We start from the raw sequence: 17,643 nt of genomic DNA, 5'->3' as shown, positions 1-17,643 counted from the left end.
AGCTGGTAAATCTCTAGATGCCTTAGGATCCTCACGGGGTTGGCCTCATCTCAGTGAAGGTCTAAAATCTTCATGGTATGGAACACAACTGGAGGTGGCACAATCTCTGGATGCCTTGGGATGGGTAGTAAAATGGAAGCAGTGGAGAGGATTTAGTGTAGCTGCTGTTCATAATATTAGCAAGCACTAGATTATAATGTGCATGTAATAAAACACAAGATTATGGGATGTATTATGTGTACGCCTGACTAAAGAGATATGTTTTTGAACTGGGAAAGTGTGTCTGAGCCCCGAACGCTGCCAGGAAGGCTATTCCAAAGTTTGGGAGCAAAATATGGAAATGCTTTACTGACTTTAGTAGACTTTGATATTCTAGGAACTCCCAGAAGTCCTGAGATTTGTGATTTCAAAGAGCATGATGGATTGTAGCATGGATTGAAAACATTTAGAGCCTTAACAGCAGTTTGTAATCAATTCTAAACTTAACAGGTAGCCAGTGTAAAGATGATAACATTGGGTTTATATGATCATATTCTCTTGTCCTGGTAAGAACTATGGCAGCTGCATTTTGGACTAACTGGAGTGTAGTTATGTTTATTAAAGATGCAGGACAACCATCTAGTAATGCATTACAATCGTCCAATCTGGAGGTCATGGATGCATGAGCTAGCTTCTTAGCATCAAACCTGAAATATACAAAACATCATGATTATGCAAACCATGAATATGCAAAATATAATTTGCTTTTATATCTGCATATAATTTGCTTTTATATCTGCATATAATTTGCTATTTAATATCTGCATAAAATTTGCTATTTAGTATCTGCATAAGTGCTTGTTGGGAAACATTTCTCTCTGTATGCAGTACACTGCTGACCTCTTGTGGTCAATATGTAATGAGACATAGACCTACACACTAGAAAATGTAGTCAGCTGGTGTTTTAGTGTGTGTGTCTATAAAAGTGTACAAAAGAGAAAAAACAGTGTGGACACCTGATCATTACACTCATTTGTGAGTCTTGGCCAAACTATTGCCACAAAGTTGGAAGCACAAAATTATACATGATGTCGATATGGACCAAACATGTTCCATCATGAAAATGCCCATGTGCAAAAAATGAGCTCCATGATGACATGGTTTCCCAAGGTTGGGGTGAAAGATCCCAACTGTCCTGTACAGAGCCGTGACCTAAACCCAACTAAACACCTTTGGGATGAACTGGAACACCCTAGGCCACTAATCGACTGCACCCCAGGCCTCCTCACCCAACAATATTTCCTGACCTCACTAACGTTCTTGTAGCTGAATGAGGAAATATTCCGACAGTCACACTAGCATATAGTGGAAAGATTTTCCAAAAGATTGGAGGTTATTTTAAAAGCAGAGGAGGGAGGAAATCTGGAATGGGGTATTTAAACAAATATTTGTTAATCTGCCATATCACATATTTGGACCAGATGATCTAATGTAATGACCCCAAAACCCTGAGCAGGTGAAATAAGAAAAACAAAAATAAGTGAAGTAATCAATACACAAAATACATAAGCATTTAAAATACCATTAATATACGGTCATAATATATTGGCTTAGAATGTCTGAAATCTTTTGCTGATTGTTGGGGATGTCAAGTATCATACTGTACCTTTTTCGCTGTACAGTCCATAGATGAAAGACTACATACCCGTTCTGCAGCATTAATAATTTAGAGTTTTATGGTTTGTGTTGCCAGGACATTAAGATTCAAACATAAAATGATTTTCAACAAAAAACCTCTCTCCTGAATTATTAAAAAGGATCTTCACATACACAAACATGGAGAATTTTGTTAGACATTAGCAGATAAGAGCTGATATATTCTCTAAAGAAATATTAATTATGGCATGGATGATCATCTTTACACCAGTGTTTTTCAAATTATGTTAAAAAAATATATTTAAAAAAATATTGTGTAAAAATGTATCAAATCAGATACCGATACAGGCTCATTATATATTCTGAACAAATATTCTGTATTCTGTATTTAAATAGGTTACTTTAAACACCATTTGAATCACTTTTAAATAATGTTTCTGTTGATTTGCTCCATAATGTGGATTCAATTATTGTTTTCCTTCTTCCTCCTCTTCTTCTTCCTCCTCCTCCTCTTCTTCTTCCTCTTCTTCCTCCTCCTCCTCCTCTTCTTCCTTCTCATCTTCTTCCTCCTCCTCTACTTCCTCCTCTTCTTCTTCGTCTTGTCATTGTTGCTGCTGCTTTTGATGTTACTTTTAAATATATTATAAAATTGTCCTCTTCACAAACTTAAAATGTCCTCTTACATTCAGCTGTAAATTTTTCAACAAAATTCTGTCACCTACTTCTAATTAAATATATTTTGTAATATAATCACAAAATAAATAGAAAAGTATTTACTTTAGTCCCAAGGTGGCGCTATTGCGCCATTTCTTTCCGTTTAATGAGCTTGAAGCCTCAACTCCTCATTTGGCCTCAAAATCCTTGAAGGTTGGAAATTATCTAGAGGTGACTTACTGCATAGAAACATTTTTGAAAATGAAAGATCTAGATGCAGATTAAAGAGGTTTATGAAATAAACAAGACTAAGGTAAAGAGTAGAACACTGTGACTTTAAAAACGGGAACCACATTATCACCTCTCGAAAACAAAAGACAGCTTTGTAATTCATTCAAATCAATGTGTTTAATAAAAACATTTCAACATACATGGTGTGATTTTTCAACAACAACAACAAAAAAACAAACCCTTCAGCTTATTTCCCTTAGATAGATGCACTTTTAGTGTATAAAACATTTTTGTGATGTATCTGTACATTTTATGCACTCGTGAGCTTCTACTTTTATATCAATTCTCAGTCTATACCCCTAATGTGCCTGGGGAAACATGCTTGATAGTTTGAGTGCTTATTCCCAGAAATAGGAAGCTGATTGTCAGTAAGAATCAGTAAAACACCTACATCATATAGAGCTCTTGAGACAAAAAGTATCCACGTTTGGTGAAGAGAGTTAGGTGGTCACCAGCCATGAGGATTAGCAGCAAAATAAATGACATTAAGGCAAAAAGCACTGCAAATTCAGTGCCATCTGTGATACCAATATTTCCAGGATGAGTCATCAACTGAACAAGGAACATCATTACAAATCCACCGTATGTGAGATGTGGAATATGGACCGGAAATAGATCGGCTGTCTAAATTTATTGGATGGATCCACTAATTTATTTAAGCTTAGTATGAATCATTCTTGTGAGTCAAATGCTGCTAATTTCCCCTAATAGTTTTTTTAATTGTTAGCACACGCTACTTCCACCTAATCTCATGCACTGAACTGATTCAGATTTCATTCTACATTTCCAAACTATTAAAATCATTTCTAAAAAAAAAATGTGCGTTTCATAGCAGGCTACACTTGCATATTTTGGCAAGTGACAACAAATACTATATTACTGATCATTTTTAAGACATCAGACAATATGGCTATAATATATTATTATTATTAATATTTAGAACATTGATTATTGAGGTAATCTTTTACATAAATGTTTCCTGAACTAATACGATTTTCAGCCTTAATACACTGTACAAAAAAAAAACAAACAAAAAAAAACATGATGTGGCTGTTAAACAAATAAACCAGCATGTTACTAGTTAGTAGCAACCTTCAGTTTTCACATCTAGACTTCTGTAAAATGTCAATATTTAGGGGCATGGTGTAATTTATATTTCTGCTAATTTCTTTGGACTTTAGTCACTGCCATTATATTTAACAGTTATAATTAAATTACTTGGAGTGTTAAAGCTAGGTTTAACATGTGTGACTTAATAAATGAAATAAATACAGGAACGTTAATATTAAAAGATTTTCCACTATTGCTACTGTATGTTTCACATTATGAAAAAAAGCTTTAAAAAAGCCTCCCAGTTGCCTATCAGGCGCTTTCACTTTTAATACACTGTAAAATTTGTCATCATAGCAAGTGGAAATATCTTGAAAATATCTTGATCGATCTGAAAAAAGTAAAAGTCTTGTTCTATCGGCAGATACTTTTTGCTCATGTGTAGCATTTATTTCTAGAAAGAAGCAAAATTATCTGCTAATAATAAAGCTTGAAATCTTATATTGGTTAATTGTAATTTTATAATAAGTAGTCAATATAATAAGTCAATTTATTATTTTCAAGATATTTTTCAATGCAGTATGATAAAAAATTTTTGCAGTGTAAATACTGGTTACATGATGATGTTTTTACACGAGTCCTACAGTATAATTACCTACAAAAACATAGATATAAGTGCTCTTCTTTTGAATGTCAACATTTTTCTTCATTAAATTTTACGGATGAAAAAAAAAACATATTTCAGACACTGCCACGGTAAAGCTTTTCCCTTTTAGATCCTAATAAAAAACGTTTGGGTGTCTCAGAATATTGACACTAGCCCTGAAAATGTGTGGAAATGACACTTTGTTAGCCATATTCGACCGCACTGCAACACTACAGTAAGTTATTGTTAGCCTTGCTCAGCTACACATAAACATCACTCAAGCCCGAACAAAGCTATTGGTCACAGAAAATGTTTATAATTGGATTCCCGTATTTTAGAAGCATATCTTAAGTCTATGCAGAACAATTTCTCCAATCTGTACATCGTTTGTTACAATGGCATGACATGACACATGACACTTCCCTTTTTCCCTTCATCGTCATAGCCTCATAATGAGTCTCTTGGAGGATGATATGATGCACAAACAGGAAGCGGTGTCACCGAACTCAAATTTAGATGTAATAGCGATAAAACCAGTGACGTGAAATATGATGACTGGATCTCTGTCTTTCTCTAGAACATTCTGCTGAAGATTCCATCAACAGGTTTTCACTGACACTATGCACAGAGAAAAAAAACAAGTGACTGATTGACAGAGAAAAGGAAGAACGTAAAGAGAAAATCTGAAAACCTCGTCTTTAATTCCGCACCTCCTCCATGACCTCCATGACCACGGTCCTGGGTCCTGTGAGGATGAGGTTACTGACGGTCCTGTAGTCCAGATTCAACACATTCAGCCCGTTGACTGACACCACAAACTGACACACCTGGAAAACAGAGAACAAGCCAATGAGTTACCCAGTAGAGACTGGGACTGAAAGTTAATGTGATATTGTAAATAATTGTTAAAGCGTGTGAGTAATGGTTGGATTTTAAAAGACATGTCATGATGTTAAAACTTGATAAAGAGCATCACAGACTTGAAATATTTCAGAAATATTATTGTCTCAAACATTATTAAACAGGAACTATCACAATGTTATGAGAACAACAAGGTTTACTTGTAACATTAAGCTAAATTGAATATGTTAAATGTTGAAACATGAAGTAACCATGTGATTATGTAGTATTCTATCTATCTATCTATCTATCTATCTATCTATCTATCTATCTATCTATCTATCTATCTATCTATCTATCTATCTATCTATCTATCTATCTATCTATCTATCATCATGTAATGAAATGGTCTTAAATACTGCACACAGACACATTTACACTATATGGCCAAGTATATGTGGATATGTGCACTCATATGTGCATCCCTATGCAGTGGTAATAAACTCCCCTCTTCTGGGAAGGATTTCTACTAGATTTTGGAATATAATTGTGGGAGCGTGACTGATTTACAACTTTGTATGGCAACAAAGGCACCCACAACACACATCGGTGTGATGATCAGCTGTCTACAGACTTTTAGCCATATTGTATGTAGTGCATATTTATTGTTTCTCTGCATATGCTAACTCAGCAACAGAAAGAGGAAGAGAACACCAGATTAGGAACAGACTTAAAACAAAGCCTGAACGTATGTGAACTTTTGTGAATTTAAATGCAATTTAATTAAAAACATAGTTAATTAGCAAGTTATAAAAATATTAATTGGCAAGATATGATGTCAGACAATGCACAAAGTTTGTTTTAAAAACTACACACGGAAGAATTCTGATAAGCAGTATTACATAAAGAAGAGTGTGCTGAGAGCACAGGAACACTGGGTGTGATCAACTGGTTCTAATTTGTGTGTGAGCAGGAATGTTAGACCCTCACAGTAATTACATTAAAATGCTGAGCTGCTTGACTTGGCACAGCGCCAGCTGTAATGCCACGATCGTCACACAGAGGGTTAACGTTAAGAACCTCATCTGGAGAACAAGGCAGATGGCATTCAATGATAATCCTGTTAACCCTTTCTTTCATATTTGATTTGAGATTATAATAAAATGTATATGTAGATAAAGTCAAAGAATAATGTTGTATTAATTGTATACTGAGTATGATTCTACAGACATAGTTGGCACGTTCTTGGGAGGAAAAACAGAGGTGGGTGGTCCACGCTAAACTGGTTTTGCAGCAAGCTGAACAATACACAGCCAGGAAAAGTTCTTTTCTTATGGTTCTTATTTTCTTCATGTAAAGATGTCAGGCTCCTCTTTGTTTTTTTCTTTTTAAAAAAAAAATATTTACTTATTTCTTCATAAATATTCATAGAGTATTCCATCCATCCATCCATCCATCCATCCATCCATCCATCCATCTATCTATCTATCTATCTATCTATCTATCTATCTATCTATCTATCTATCTATCTATCTATCTATCTATCTATCTATCTATCTATCTATCTTTATTTTAACAATTGGCCCAAAACCACTTAAACTCCTAAGACTGTTCTGAAGACAAAATGTGGGTCCATTTTGGAAACTTTTTTTTTCACATTTAACTATAATTATTGTGTCTAACTTTATATAGGCTCTGACACAAATAGTGAGAGGTGGAGCAGCTGGTAGCTTTATATCCCAGAAAGCCCTCATGTCTGTCTTATCTTCTTTTAGTTATACTGTCAGAGTTAGTTGTCCTGCTGCTTACACTCTGTACACTATGTACATTGTCCTTAACTGTTATGTGACAATAAGCAAACTTAGTAATCGATGTTTCCTTTGGTCTATCACCGTAGAGTAATACAAAGCTAATAGGTAAATAATGGTTTTATGATTTGAAACCACAATAACGTGCGTTTTTTCTGTTAAAATGTAAATTATTTCATTACTCCTATATCGTGTCAGTGATGTGATGACCATTTAGTTCAAGTTCTTTGCCCTGTGTAAACTTATAGGAAGTAAATCTTATCTTTAAACAGTACTTTAGTATCAGAATCAGTAAAAAAAATAAATCCCCAAATATCCTGTGTAAACAAAGCTTTTGTTGAGTCTTTTGTTGCAGTTTAAAAAAATGCTCTTATGTAAAAAACATTCAAAATTGAAGGCTAAAGGGGAAGTTATTCAGTTGCAGAAGCATAAATTTCCATTAGTCCTATGCATGCCCACACACACACACACACACACACGCACACAAACATGCAGTGGTTATTTAAGGAAAATTGAGAACGCTGAGAAAGCCACAGGGCATGCGTGGGTGTTCAGGGTTAAAATAATACAACAGGGTGGGTTTAGTTACTAATAGAATTAAGCACACTTAATTTTCAACTTTACATCTGTCACCTTGTAGTTCTAGGCTGCTGGGCTTTTCTCATGTGGCTAGTGAGTTTGTATTTAATTTTATTTGCAAATTATGTATCTTGTATCTGTTAAGTCAGCACATTGATAAGAGTCTGTGATCACTCCTGATGTCATGGTTGCATTACCTTCATCCCTGCTGCAGCAGCAGGGCCACTGGGGTCAACAGCCTGGATGTGGCAGGGTTTATTTCCTCTGACTACAAAACCCCATCCCACCGCATCACCCATGATCTGAACATATATACACAATAAGTTAAATAACTATGCTTTGTGCAGCACTTAATGTTCAGTAACATTCAGGCTAAGGCTTAATGCATTAACCACATGTACAGAAGGCTGAATGAAACATAAAAGTGCATAGTTAATGCATATTGTAATAGATAGATAGATAGATAGATAGATAGATAGATAGATAGATAGATAGATAGATAGATAGATAGATAGATAGATAGATAGATAGATAGATAGATAGATAGATAGATAGATAGATAGATATTTTCTTTTGGAGTGAATCATATGCATGTGGGAGCTGAATTAAAAATAATGGATCTTTAAATTTAGACTATTCTGTGGAATTTTTATGACTTTTTTGAAACCTATGTGACTTACTGTGAATGTCTTCTTTATGAAGAGGCCTCCTGGAGACTGCAGCTCCTCTGGGCTTACTTGTCTTTTCAGCACTGAGTGAAACACACACACACACACACAGAGAGAGATAAGCAGGGTGTTATAGGGTGCGGTGGGTCTGTTCATTGCGATATTAGTTATGCAAATTAAATGACAGTCACTGGGAGCAATCTCTACTCAAGTAAAAGTGTAACTCAATCGTCTTAATCTTCACACAAGTAAAAACTCTTAAATGTCTAAATTATTAATGGTAGTGTACAAGATAGATTCACAAAACATGTCAGCCTCAAATGACACACTAGTTATACAGTATGATGGTAAATTAGTGATTGTTTTAACAAGGAACATGGGAGAATCTCTCAGTGTTAGCTAACATACTAATAATTCTAATAATAAATGGCACAAAACAAACTGCTTGATAAATACACTGATTTATAACACTAAGTGAAAACAGGTCTCATTCTTGCTGTCACTCCTTATTTATATTTTAGATGTCTTGGAAAGTACAGCTTTAAGCTTCCTGATCCTAAAAAGCCACAACTTTACAAATATAACCATATAGATATATGGAGTATGGTTGTAAGTAATAGGTGAAAGGAAAATTCAGAAAGTAAAGAAATAAAACTTTCTACTGCGACTCACAGCTGATCCAGTTCAAGCTTTGATATTTATCTGAATTTATGTGACAATAAAGGTGACTTGACTTGACTTGATTTGAAACTTTACTGGGATGGTTTTAAACCCAGAAAAATGAAAGTATTACAACATTACTCTTAGCAAGTCATTTAGCATCTTGCAATGTTGCATGCAGGGTCTTATACAGAGGGACACACAAAGAATTATTTGTACATTTATACTTTTCTTCATTCCTAAGAGTGCGGCTTGTACTGTATTTCACTTGAGGAAGCCCTCTTTAGAAAAAGTGTAATTGATACCATGTTGTTCTGAAATCCTGAAATCTGGTCTTACATTAATCAGTTTTACCCAGTGTACAGAACTCTTAGGACCCAAACAGGACAGTGGTGTGTAGGAAACGAGTGTCTATAATTAATTCAGTAGAGGAAGGATAAGTTTATTGTCTTACTCTCATCATAAATGTGAATTTAAGCCTGGGTTTCTAAAGTGTACGAGTGCATATCAGCTCTAAAATTGCTTATGAGTTATAAGTTCATAATTCTGCTCTCCCTGCTTTGATGCAGCTGAAGCACATTTGAGATTTGAAGTGTTTATTTAGTTCTTATTAATTATGGGTGGAAAGCTGAGGCACTCTGGGATTGGAGGAACAGAAAGTCCAATGACCAATCAGAAAAAGGGTACATGACTGCCAAACCCAGGCACACACATTTACACACATGCGCTCTCTCTCTCTCTCTCTCTCTCTCTCTCTCTCTCTCTCTCTCTCTCTCTCTCTCTCTCTCTCTCTCTCACACACACACACACACACACACACACACACACACACACACACACACACACACACACAAAACCACACCAGTATTTCATGTCAAAGGTTTACAAGAAGTGCAGTGGAGTGTCTGAGCCATCAGCAAGCAACCACTGCTTTTTCCAACCAAACACCAAAATGCTTTCCTCAAAATGCACATATGCACTCTTCCTTCCCAGTGACATGATATGAGTGCAGGAAACAGTATATAGTGAAAAGGCGATTTATTTGAGTTAAACCCATGGTCACACTTACGATAACCTTTACACTTTAAGCCTGATTGGAACGTCATGCAGGCTGATGGTCAAATGTGGTGTGTGTGTGTGTGTGTGTGTGTGTGTGTGTGTGTGTGTGTGTGTGTGTGTGTGTGTGTGTGTGTGTGTGTGTGTGGTGTGTGTGTGTGTATAAAGTGTTCAGCCCTGAGTCTTTGCCTGCTGGCTGTCTTTGCCTTTCAGGGACTGAATGTGCTTGCCAGGTACACACACACACACACACACACACACACACACACACACACACACACACACACACACACACACACACACACACACACGCACAGAGATACAACACATTGCCTCTTTAGAGTTGAAGGAGCTGTAATGCACACATTAAAATAGAGATAAAGAAAGAGCATAGGACAGATAAAAAAAAAGGCAGTGTACATTTATCAATAGAGCTGATAACCATACTATACAGAAGAACTCCTCACCATAGGTTTAAATTGATAAAAAAAAAAAAAAAAAAAAATCATGATTCCAGCTGAACCACATATTTTCTAACCTACGCAAATGCCACAGTAAACTGTGCAACAATTCAGAACAAAATCACCAACACTGTTTAAGAAGAATCCCAGGCTCCACATTTTGGCAAAGTCTCAGACAGGAAAGGAAGTCGTTTATGGGGAAAAGAGGCTGACTCCACTTGGGATTTCTGTCAACATTTTCATTACCCAATTACAATGCAGTAGAACAGAAGGGGATGTGCTAATATGACTTTTATGGCCTGAAAGCAAACACACTAACACTCTCCTGACCCACCCAGGCAGCTCTGTAGAAGCCTGTCTAAGAGAAACAGTCATGGCTGAATGCATTTCGGTTACAAGATTGCTATTCCTAGACATGGTTCATTGGTATTGGTTGTATGGTCGGTTAGCGTTGAAAATTTCAGTAATAAAAGAAAGTCAGTAGAATTACTGTCTTACACAACCCTGGTTCAATCTTAAGTTCAAGTCTGTGTGGAGTTTCACATCTTTAACCCTGTCTGTGCAGGTTTCCTCCAGGTTCTCCTGTTTCCTCCCAAAAACATGTGGATAGGTTGATTAACTACCCTTAAGTGTGAATGAATTAATGAATGTGTGAAAATGGGTGCACATGCAACCCTGCACTAAATACTCCCAAGGTGCATTTCTGCCTTCCACCTAATGTCCACTCTGACTCTGATAGGAAAAAAGCTTAAGAGTAAAAGAGTTTTAAAGATCATAGATATAACTTTAGCTGTGCATAGTCAAGCTATCTGGACCTAACACTGCTCTTATGGCAGTATGACTATTCTGATCCTTCAGCGATCAGTTCATATGTCACCACCCTGATTCTATCACTGACACATAGTGTACATACTGTGCTTGTTCCATGCTAATCAAAGCACAAAATCCAGAGGCAACAGACTGCCCACACTGAAGTTAATGGTAGAGAGATTTCTAAATAGGTGAAAGATTTCCGAGCTCTAACTGTGTGTTCATTTTTATTTCCCAATCTGTGTCGTTGGTATATTTTGGTAAACCTGTATCAAATACCCGTATAGGTGTGTCCCTTATCAAATGTACTTTGTCATATAAATGTGTTTGTAGTGAGTTAACACTAAAAAATTCCAACAAAAACAAATGCACTTCAAGTACCCAGATGACACATGTATTTCACCTGCTTTGCTTACATAGCGGGAAACTGGGCAGGGCTATCAGGCACTGACCCTGGATGAGAAAAACTTTCAAGATAGCGCTGGTGGACAAAACACGTACAAGTGTCTTTTAAATTAGCCAACATGATTAACATGGTTTATTTTTCAACATTTTACAAATTCTACTACAGTGGCTATGTCGCATTACATGCGTTTGGCATAATTTGCCATCAACTTATGTTCTCACTTAGAAAAAACATTGGTGTTCCTTTTGAGTACTCTTCTAAAATTCATACACTAGATGGTAAAGTACATAGGGCCTGGTATAAGTGCACAGTGTGTAGTATGTTATTTGGGAAGCAGCTCCTGTGTTTTCTGTCTTGCCAAAGGTTAGCTTGTTAGCTTGATACCACTAGGATTGTGTGAATCCAGACTTCTTGGTGATGCATGAGATGCTTCCAAAGCCTTCCAACTCAAGCAGAAGAGCCTTAACAAGCTTTAAATACATACAGGTTTAGGGTGGTACCTATGTATGAAGCAATAGCCATTGATTCAATAATTGTTCTATTATTGTGAGAATAAGATCTTAAGGATTGTTCTTACCAGATTTGGGGTTGCAAAGCACAGGAGGACTGCTACTCAGAGTGGGACTGCTGCTGTAATACCCACTGCTGCCACAGCTACTGCTCATACTGCTGCGCCTCACTGCAGACAGCACCTTAATCTCTTTAGTGGGGCTCACTTGAGTCAAAAGAAAGAGTGAGAAAGCAAGTGAGACTGATTAAGAGAGAAATAGATTGATACACTTTCATCCACACAGACAACAAATACACCTACATGTACCAAAAGAAGAAGCAAACCGATTACACACTACATCCTGGAAATATGTGTTTTAGTTTCCAAACAGGAAATATCAGCACACACACACACACACACACACACACACACACACACACACACACACACACACACACTATGCTAACCCTGAGAAGGGCCTCTCCAAACAGCATCAATTCTTCATGGCATGGATTTCACAAGATGTTAGAAACATGCAATTCATGTACATTTGTATTCTATAGGATTCAGATCTGGTGACTGAGAAAGTGCAAAGACTAAAAATCACTGAGCTCATTGTCATGATCATAAAACCAGATTGGGACGATTTTTGTTTTCTGATTATCTGTGATGCTGCTTCATCATGCTGGAAGTGATAGAAGATGGTAAATAGTAGACATGAAGTGATGTACATGATCAGCAATATTACCCAAATAGTATGTGGCATTTAAGTGATAATTGCTTAGTATTAACATCATAAAGTGTGCCAAGAAATCATTCCCAACACCACTACACCACCTCCACCAGCCTACACTGTGGACACAAGGCAGGTTGCTCCGTGGATTCATGTTTTTGGTGCCAAATTCTAATGCTACCATCTGTGTGCCTCTGCACAATTCATGATTTTTCAGCAGTCCAATTTTGGTGAGTCTGTACCCACTGCAGCCTCAGCTTTCTGTTCTTGGCAGACAGGAGTGGAAACTGGTCTTCTGCTATTGTAGCCCATCCACCTCAAGGTTCAATGTGTTGATGCTTTTCTGCTCACCACAATTGTTCAGAGACAATTTCTGAGTTACTGTAGACTTTCTGCCATCACAAATCCTGTCGGGCAATTCTTCATTGGTCTCTTTTAATGCATCTACATTCTTAATCTGCAGAACTTTTGTTAAGTAAATTTTTTTTTTATTGCACCAGAAAACACTAGAGACATTAATATGTGAAAAAACCAGGAGAGCATCAATTATAGAAATACTAAACCTAGAAATTACAGACATCACATTTCCCCCCATTCTGTTGGTAGATGAGAACATTACCTGAATGATTTTATTTACATGATTTTATGCACTGCAATACTGCCACATGATCCACATGCACAGATGTTTCTAATAAGGTGCTGATTGTGTATATACAGTGTATATACTGTACAGACCTTTACTCATATTATGCACAAATACCCACACATCACATACTGTATGTATGTGGTACAGTGTAAGAGATTCATTTTAAGAAAGTCTTTGTCAACTAATCATGCGATGCTCATGTGACCAGGAGAGTTTTAGTCACTATAGTAAGTTTTCACAAAATGAACACAAAGGTCTAAATCCTGCAGCTAGAAAAGAGGAAAAGCAGAGGCTCCATCTCACCACACACTGATCTCATTTCCTCTGTTACAAAATGCTATAGCATGTTGCAGACCCCCTTTTTTGGCCCCTGCAGCACCCTATTTAAAACAGTAACTTACAAGGAGGAGCTTTTATTACAATTACCATTACTGCTCTCTCCACATTAAGAGGGGATTTAGACCTTTGTAGGACTCAGTAGATTCAGTAGTTATTACTAGGAGTTATTGCAGACTGTAAATCTGTAATGCCTTGCTGAAAGTGTAAAGTAAGACAGTGTTAAACAGTAGGTGGTGAGTTTCACACATATAAGAGATGAAGTGTTGGTAAAGCGCTAAACAAAGAGTTGACAAAATAGAAACTTTCTAATTTTTTAGCTGTTAGTAATTTGAAAATCATTGGGGAAAAAATCAGATTGAAAAACAAAATCAATAATCATTCATCAAAGCGGTCTTTAAGTCATCTTTTTTTTTTAAAATACTAACTTTAGTTTGTGCAGACCAAAAATGAAAAGCATTCAGTGTGTGCCAGGACTATAAAAACTATGCAAGCAATGGTGGACAGTAATACAAGTTTTTTCAGGCTCTTTCACACACCAATGGGGGTTTTGTGTAAGGTTTTTCCTCATGGACGGGAAAACTTACATTTGTCAAGCATTTGTAATACAATCTAAAATACAGGTCCCTTTTCACAACATTTTTACGCACAATAAACAAAACTGATTTAATCAGTAGGCACTTGATGATTATAGTTTATATATAAAAGCAAGCTTCACCTTTTCAACTGAGCACCCACTGACACATTACGCATTAAGATGTTACAGACAGTCATTTAATTTGTTTTGATTTTATACGTCTCAGAATATCACAATTGTTTTATTTTTTTAACTGCACTGAAGCAATTGTGGTAAAGAGACACCCCTGTACTGTAAATGAATGATCTGTAATGTAGAGGCTGGGACGTTCAAGTTAAATAGAGCTCTTGTGTATCGAGTGTGCTTGTCTGTACATGTCTGTGCTTGTCTGCATAAGGATGATAAGGTTGAAGGAAAGAGAACCAAGGCTCCAGAAAGTTTTATAAACATAGAAACCTAAAGTTCAGCTTTTTAAATGTTTACCACTGTGCCACTGCTCAAAGTTAAGCCCTTGTGCCTCTTTTTACTAGGACAGATTACTGTGAATGTGAATTATGTTCTATACTGGTTGTAGGATACTGAGATGTAGTCATCCACACTGATACATACAATGGTATTTTGTCATGTTATGTATTCTGGTATAATGTAACTAACTCTAGATCAAAGCATATATTTCAGGCATTAGTGTCTACTGTATCTGGTAATAAGTCGGCTAATAACAGTATCATAAGAAATGGTCAGGGAAAAGATCACCAATGTCTCCATTACAACTCACTGTTTAAAAACTCTACAACTAGCTGTTTGTTCACTACGGAGAGGTTTTCTATTTCTCAGTGTTTCCATTGTTGAACTTATCATTGAAAAAGTGTGCTATGACTCCAACTGGGTTTCAACTCTGTTCTTTACAATGGTAAAGATACCCATTACTCTCCAGTAGTCTATGACACTGACCAGAGAGGAAGCTGTTGGTGCTGCCCTCCATGTTCTGTTTGCGCAGGCAGAACGGGCTGTCATGGCTCTCTGGAATCACACGTGTCCGCTCATTCAGCAGCTCCATTAGTCGTCGCCGCCGTCGGAAATTCGTCCGGAACTGAAACAGGAGGTCACCGTCCGAAAAGTAGTGCTTGTTGGTGACTGGGATGAGATAAGCATGAATTTAAGGTTAATAAAAGAAAGGTAAGACAAATGATAATAGTTGTTGTCAAAAACTTAGACATAAATCTTAAAATGACTTTGTTACATTATGCACATAATCAAAGATGTTATGCTTCATACTCTCAGCGAATACATTCCTTCTGACTATATCTTATGTAGAGATCTGAATGTAGGCATTTTAAAAATAGAATTATGGTGTTAGATAATAGAAGATCAGGACAGCATATACAGGACGTGCTGTGTGTGTGTTTGTGTATGTGTGTGTGTGTGTGTGTGTGTGTGTGTGTGTGTGTGTGTGTGTGTGTGTGTGTGTGTGTGTGTGTGTGTGTGCGTAATGCCTGCAAACCACGCATAAGCTAAGGTTTGCAGGCATTACAAAAATGTTGGCAATTTAGTGTGTGTCCTTCATTTGGACAAAGCCTGCTACACTCAGACCAGTTGTCCTCTACCCACTTGCCTCATACAACAAAACACAGTTGATAAAATCACGTGGTTCTTTAACCAAACTCTCCAGGTCATGTTAACAATACCAGTAAACACAAAACTGCAAACACACAGACAAAGACATATGCTGGAAAAGCAGAAAATGCACTCTGCCTTAAACCGTTTTCATGTGACTAGATGTGCACTGTGCCCACTCATTGTGAGCATTGTCATGCTCATTAATGGCTCAACAACTGCACAGCAGCAGAACAGGGCTGCAACTGGTACGACTGCATTTACAGCCAACAGATTTACAGTTGCATTCCTGCACTGTCTACATTCAGATATTGTTGAGCAAGCACAAGAACAGTTTGTGGAATCAGTTCACAGAGAGTAAAATTTTCCAACAATAAATAGCACCTTTGTTTTAGAAGAAACGCCCAAAAAGACACGCAAGACTTTATCTACAGTATATATTTTAAAAATGCTTCACAGTAGGATTCATTTATAAAATATACTTAAACATTAAAAGCACTAAACTTTAAATGTGCAACATCTTAAAGGTAATTCAGAGGATTCTTATCTAGTTCATTATCTAAAAATGAAGCTGCAGCTGAGTTTAAATGTAATTTGATAACAAAATGCTTTTAATATCGTTTTTAAAAATTACTACAAGTGAACACCGAACTTCTCAATCATTGTTGAGACATTTTTTGCAACAAACAAAGTAGGTATCGATGCCCACAGCATGAACGGGGATGCCGCTGCTGCCAACAAGTCTAGTTATTCTTGTCGTTTATCTGTATGCTGACACGTTTGGATCAATGCCAAAATCAGTCGTTGCAAATCCTATTTTTAACCACTTTTGTCATATAAGAATATACACAGAAGATTATGCACAAGAATATACCAACTGATGGACAGACCTTAAAAGGGGCTTGAGTTCCTGAACGTGAACATTTAAGGAACATCATCTGTTTGTACGATTAACAGGAAAAAGGTATTAAAGAAAAACTACACTGTATATATTAGCAAAAGTATGTGGACACCTGAACACGCACCCATATTTCCTAAACTTTCCATGCATCTTACCCAAACTGTTACTGCAAAGTTGGAAGCACACAATTGCCTAGAATGTCTTTCCAAATTGTCTGAGTATTGCAGATTCTGGAAGAGGTCCAAATCTGTGACAATGCCGCTGTGCACAAAGTGAGCTCCATGATGACATGGTTTGCAAAGTTTGAAGTGGAAGACTCAAATGTCTGCACATTGCCCTGACCTGAACCCCACTGAACACCTTTGGGATGAACTGGGATGAAGGCTGACTGCAAGCCAGGCCTCAGCATTTGATATTCGTGCACAAACTTAATAATGCTCTTGTGACTAAATCAAATACTTACAGCAACATTGCAAAATCTAGTGAAAAGCATTCCCAGGAGAGTGGAGACTGTTCTAGCGGCAAATGGCAGGAATGTTAAAGGGATGTTTTTAGTAGCATAAAGCAAGATGTCCAAACATGAATGAGGTATAGGTAAAAAAAATGCATTAGAATATTAATAAAAGGTATTTTCAGGGATCCAAGGATCTAAAAAACTGACAACTAATGTTTACGTAATTTCCTACACTTATGGAACTATACACAATCGTATGTACTGTAAACATATGTACGGTGAAAACATTATAGGTATGGCGTAGACAACATCAGTGTCATGGAAAAAT

General features: G+C 36.8%; 1 protein-coding gene across 3 annotated transcripts in view; it reads right to left on the bottom strand.

Moving 5' to 3' along the window:
- Window positions 1–2,682: 2,682 nt before the first annotated feature.
- deptor (DEP domain containing MTOR-interacting protein) overlaps window positions 2,683–17,643 on the bottom strand; it is a 31,856-nt gene continuing 16,895 nt past the window's right edge. For 2 of the 3 annotated variants that reach the window (XM_027149299.2, XM_047811392.1), the window contains exons 6-10: window positions 15,298–15,480; window positions 12,142–12,279; window positions 8,184–8,254; window positions 7,701–7,805; window positions 4,975–5,103 (exon numbers count right to left, since the gene is read on the bottom strand). In XM_027149299.2, coding sequence (XP_027005100.1) covers window positions 4,975–5,103; window positions 7,701–7,805; window positions 8,184–8,254; window positions 12,142–12,279; window positions 15,298–15,480 — 626 coding nt within the window. Of the gene's footprint in view, window positions 4,895–4,974; window positions 5,104–7,700; window positions 7,806–8,183; window positions 8,255–12,141; window positions 12,280–15,297; window positions 15,481–17,643 lie in introns of those variants that run through there. The other variant, XM_047811393.1, reaches the window with a different exon arrangement.

The sequence above is a fragment of the Tachysurus fulvidraco genome, chromosome 3 (assembly GCF_022655615.1).
Source record: "Tachysurus fulvidraco isolate hzauxx_2018 chromosome 3, HZAU_PFXX_2.0, whole genome shotgun sequence".
Lineage (NCBI taxonomy): Eukaryota > Metazoa > Chordata > Actinopteri > Siluriformes > Bagridae > Tachysurus > Tachysurus fulvidraco.
Note: the sequence above shows the minus strand (reverse complement) of the source record. Positions and strands in the feature narration are given on the sequence as shown.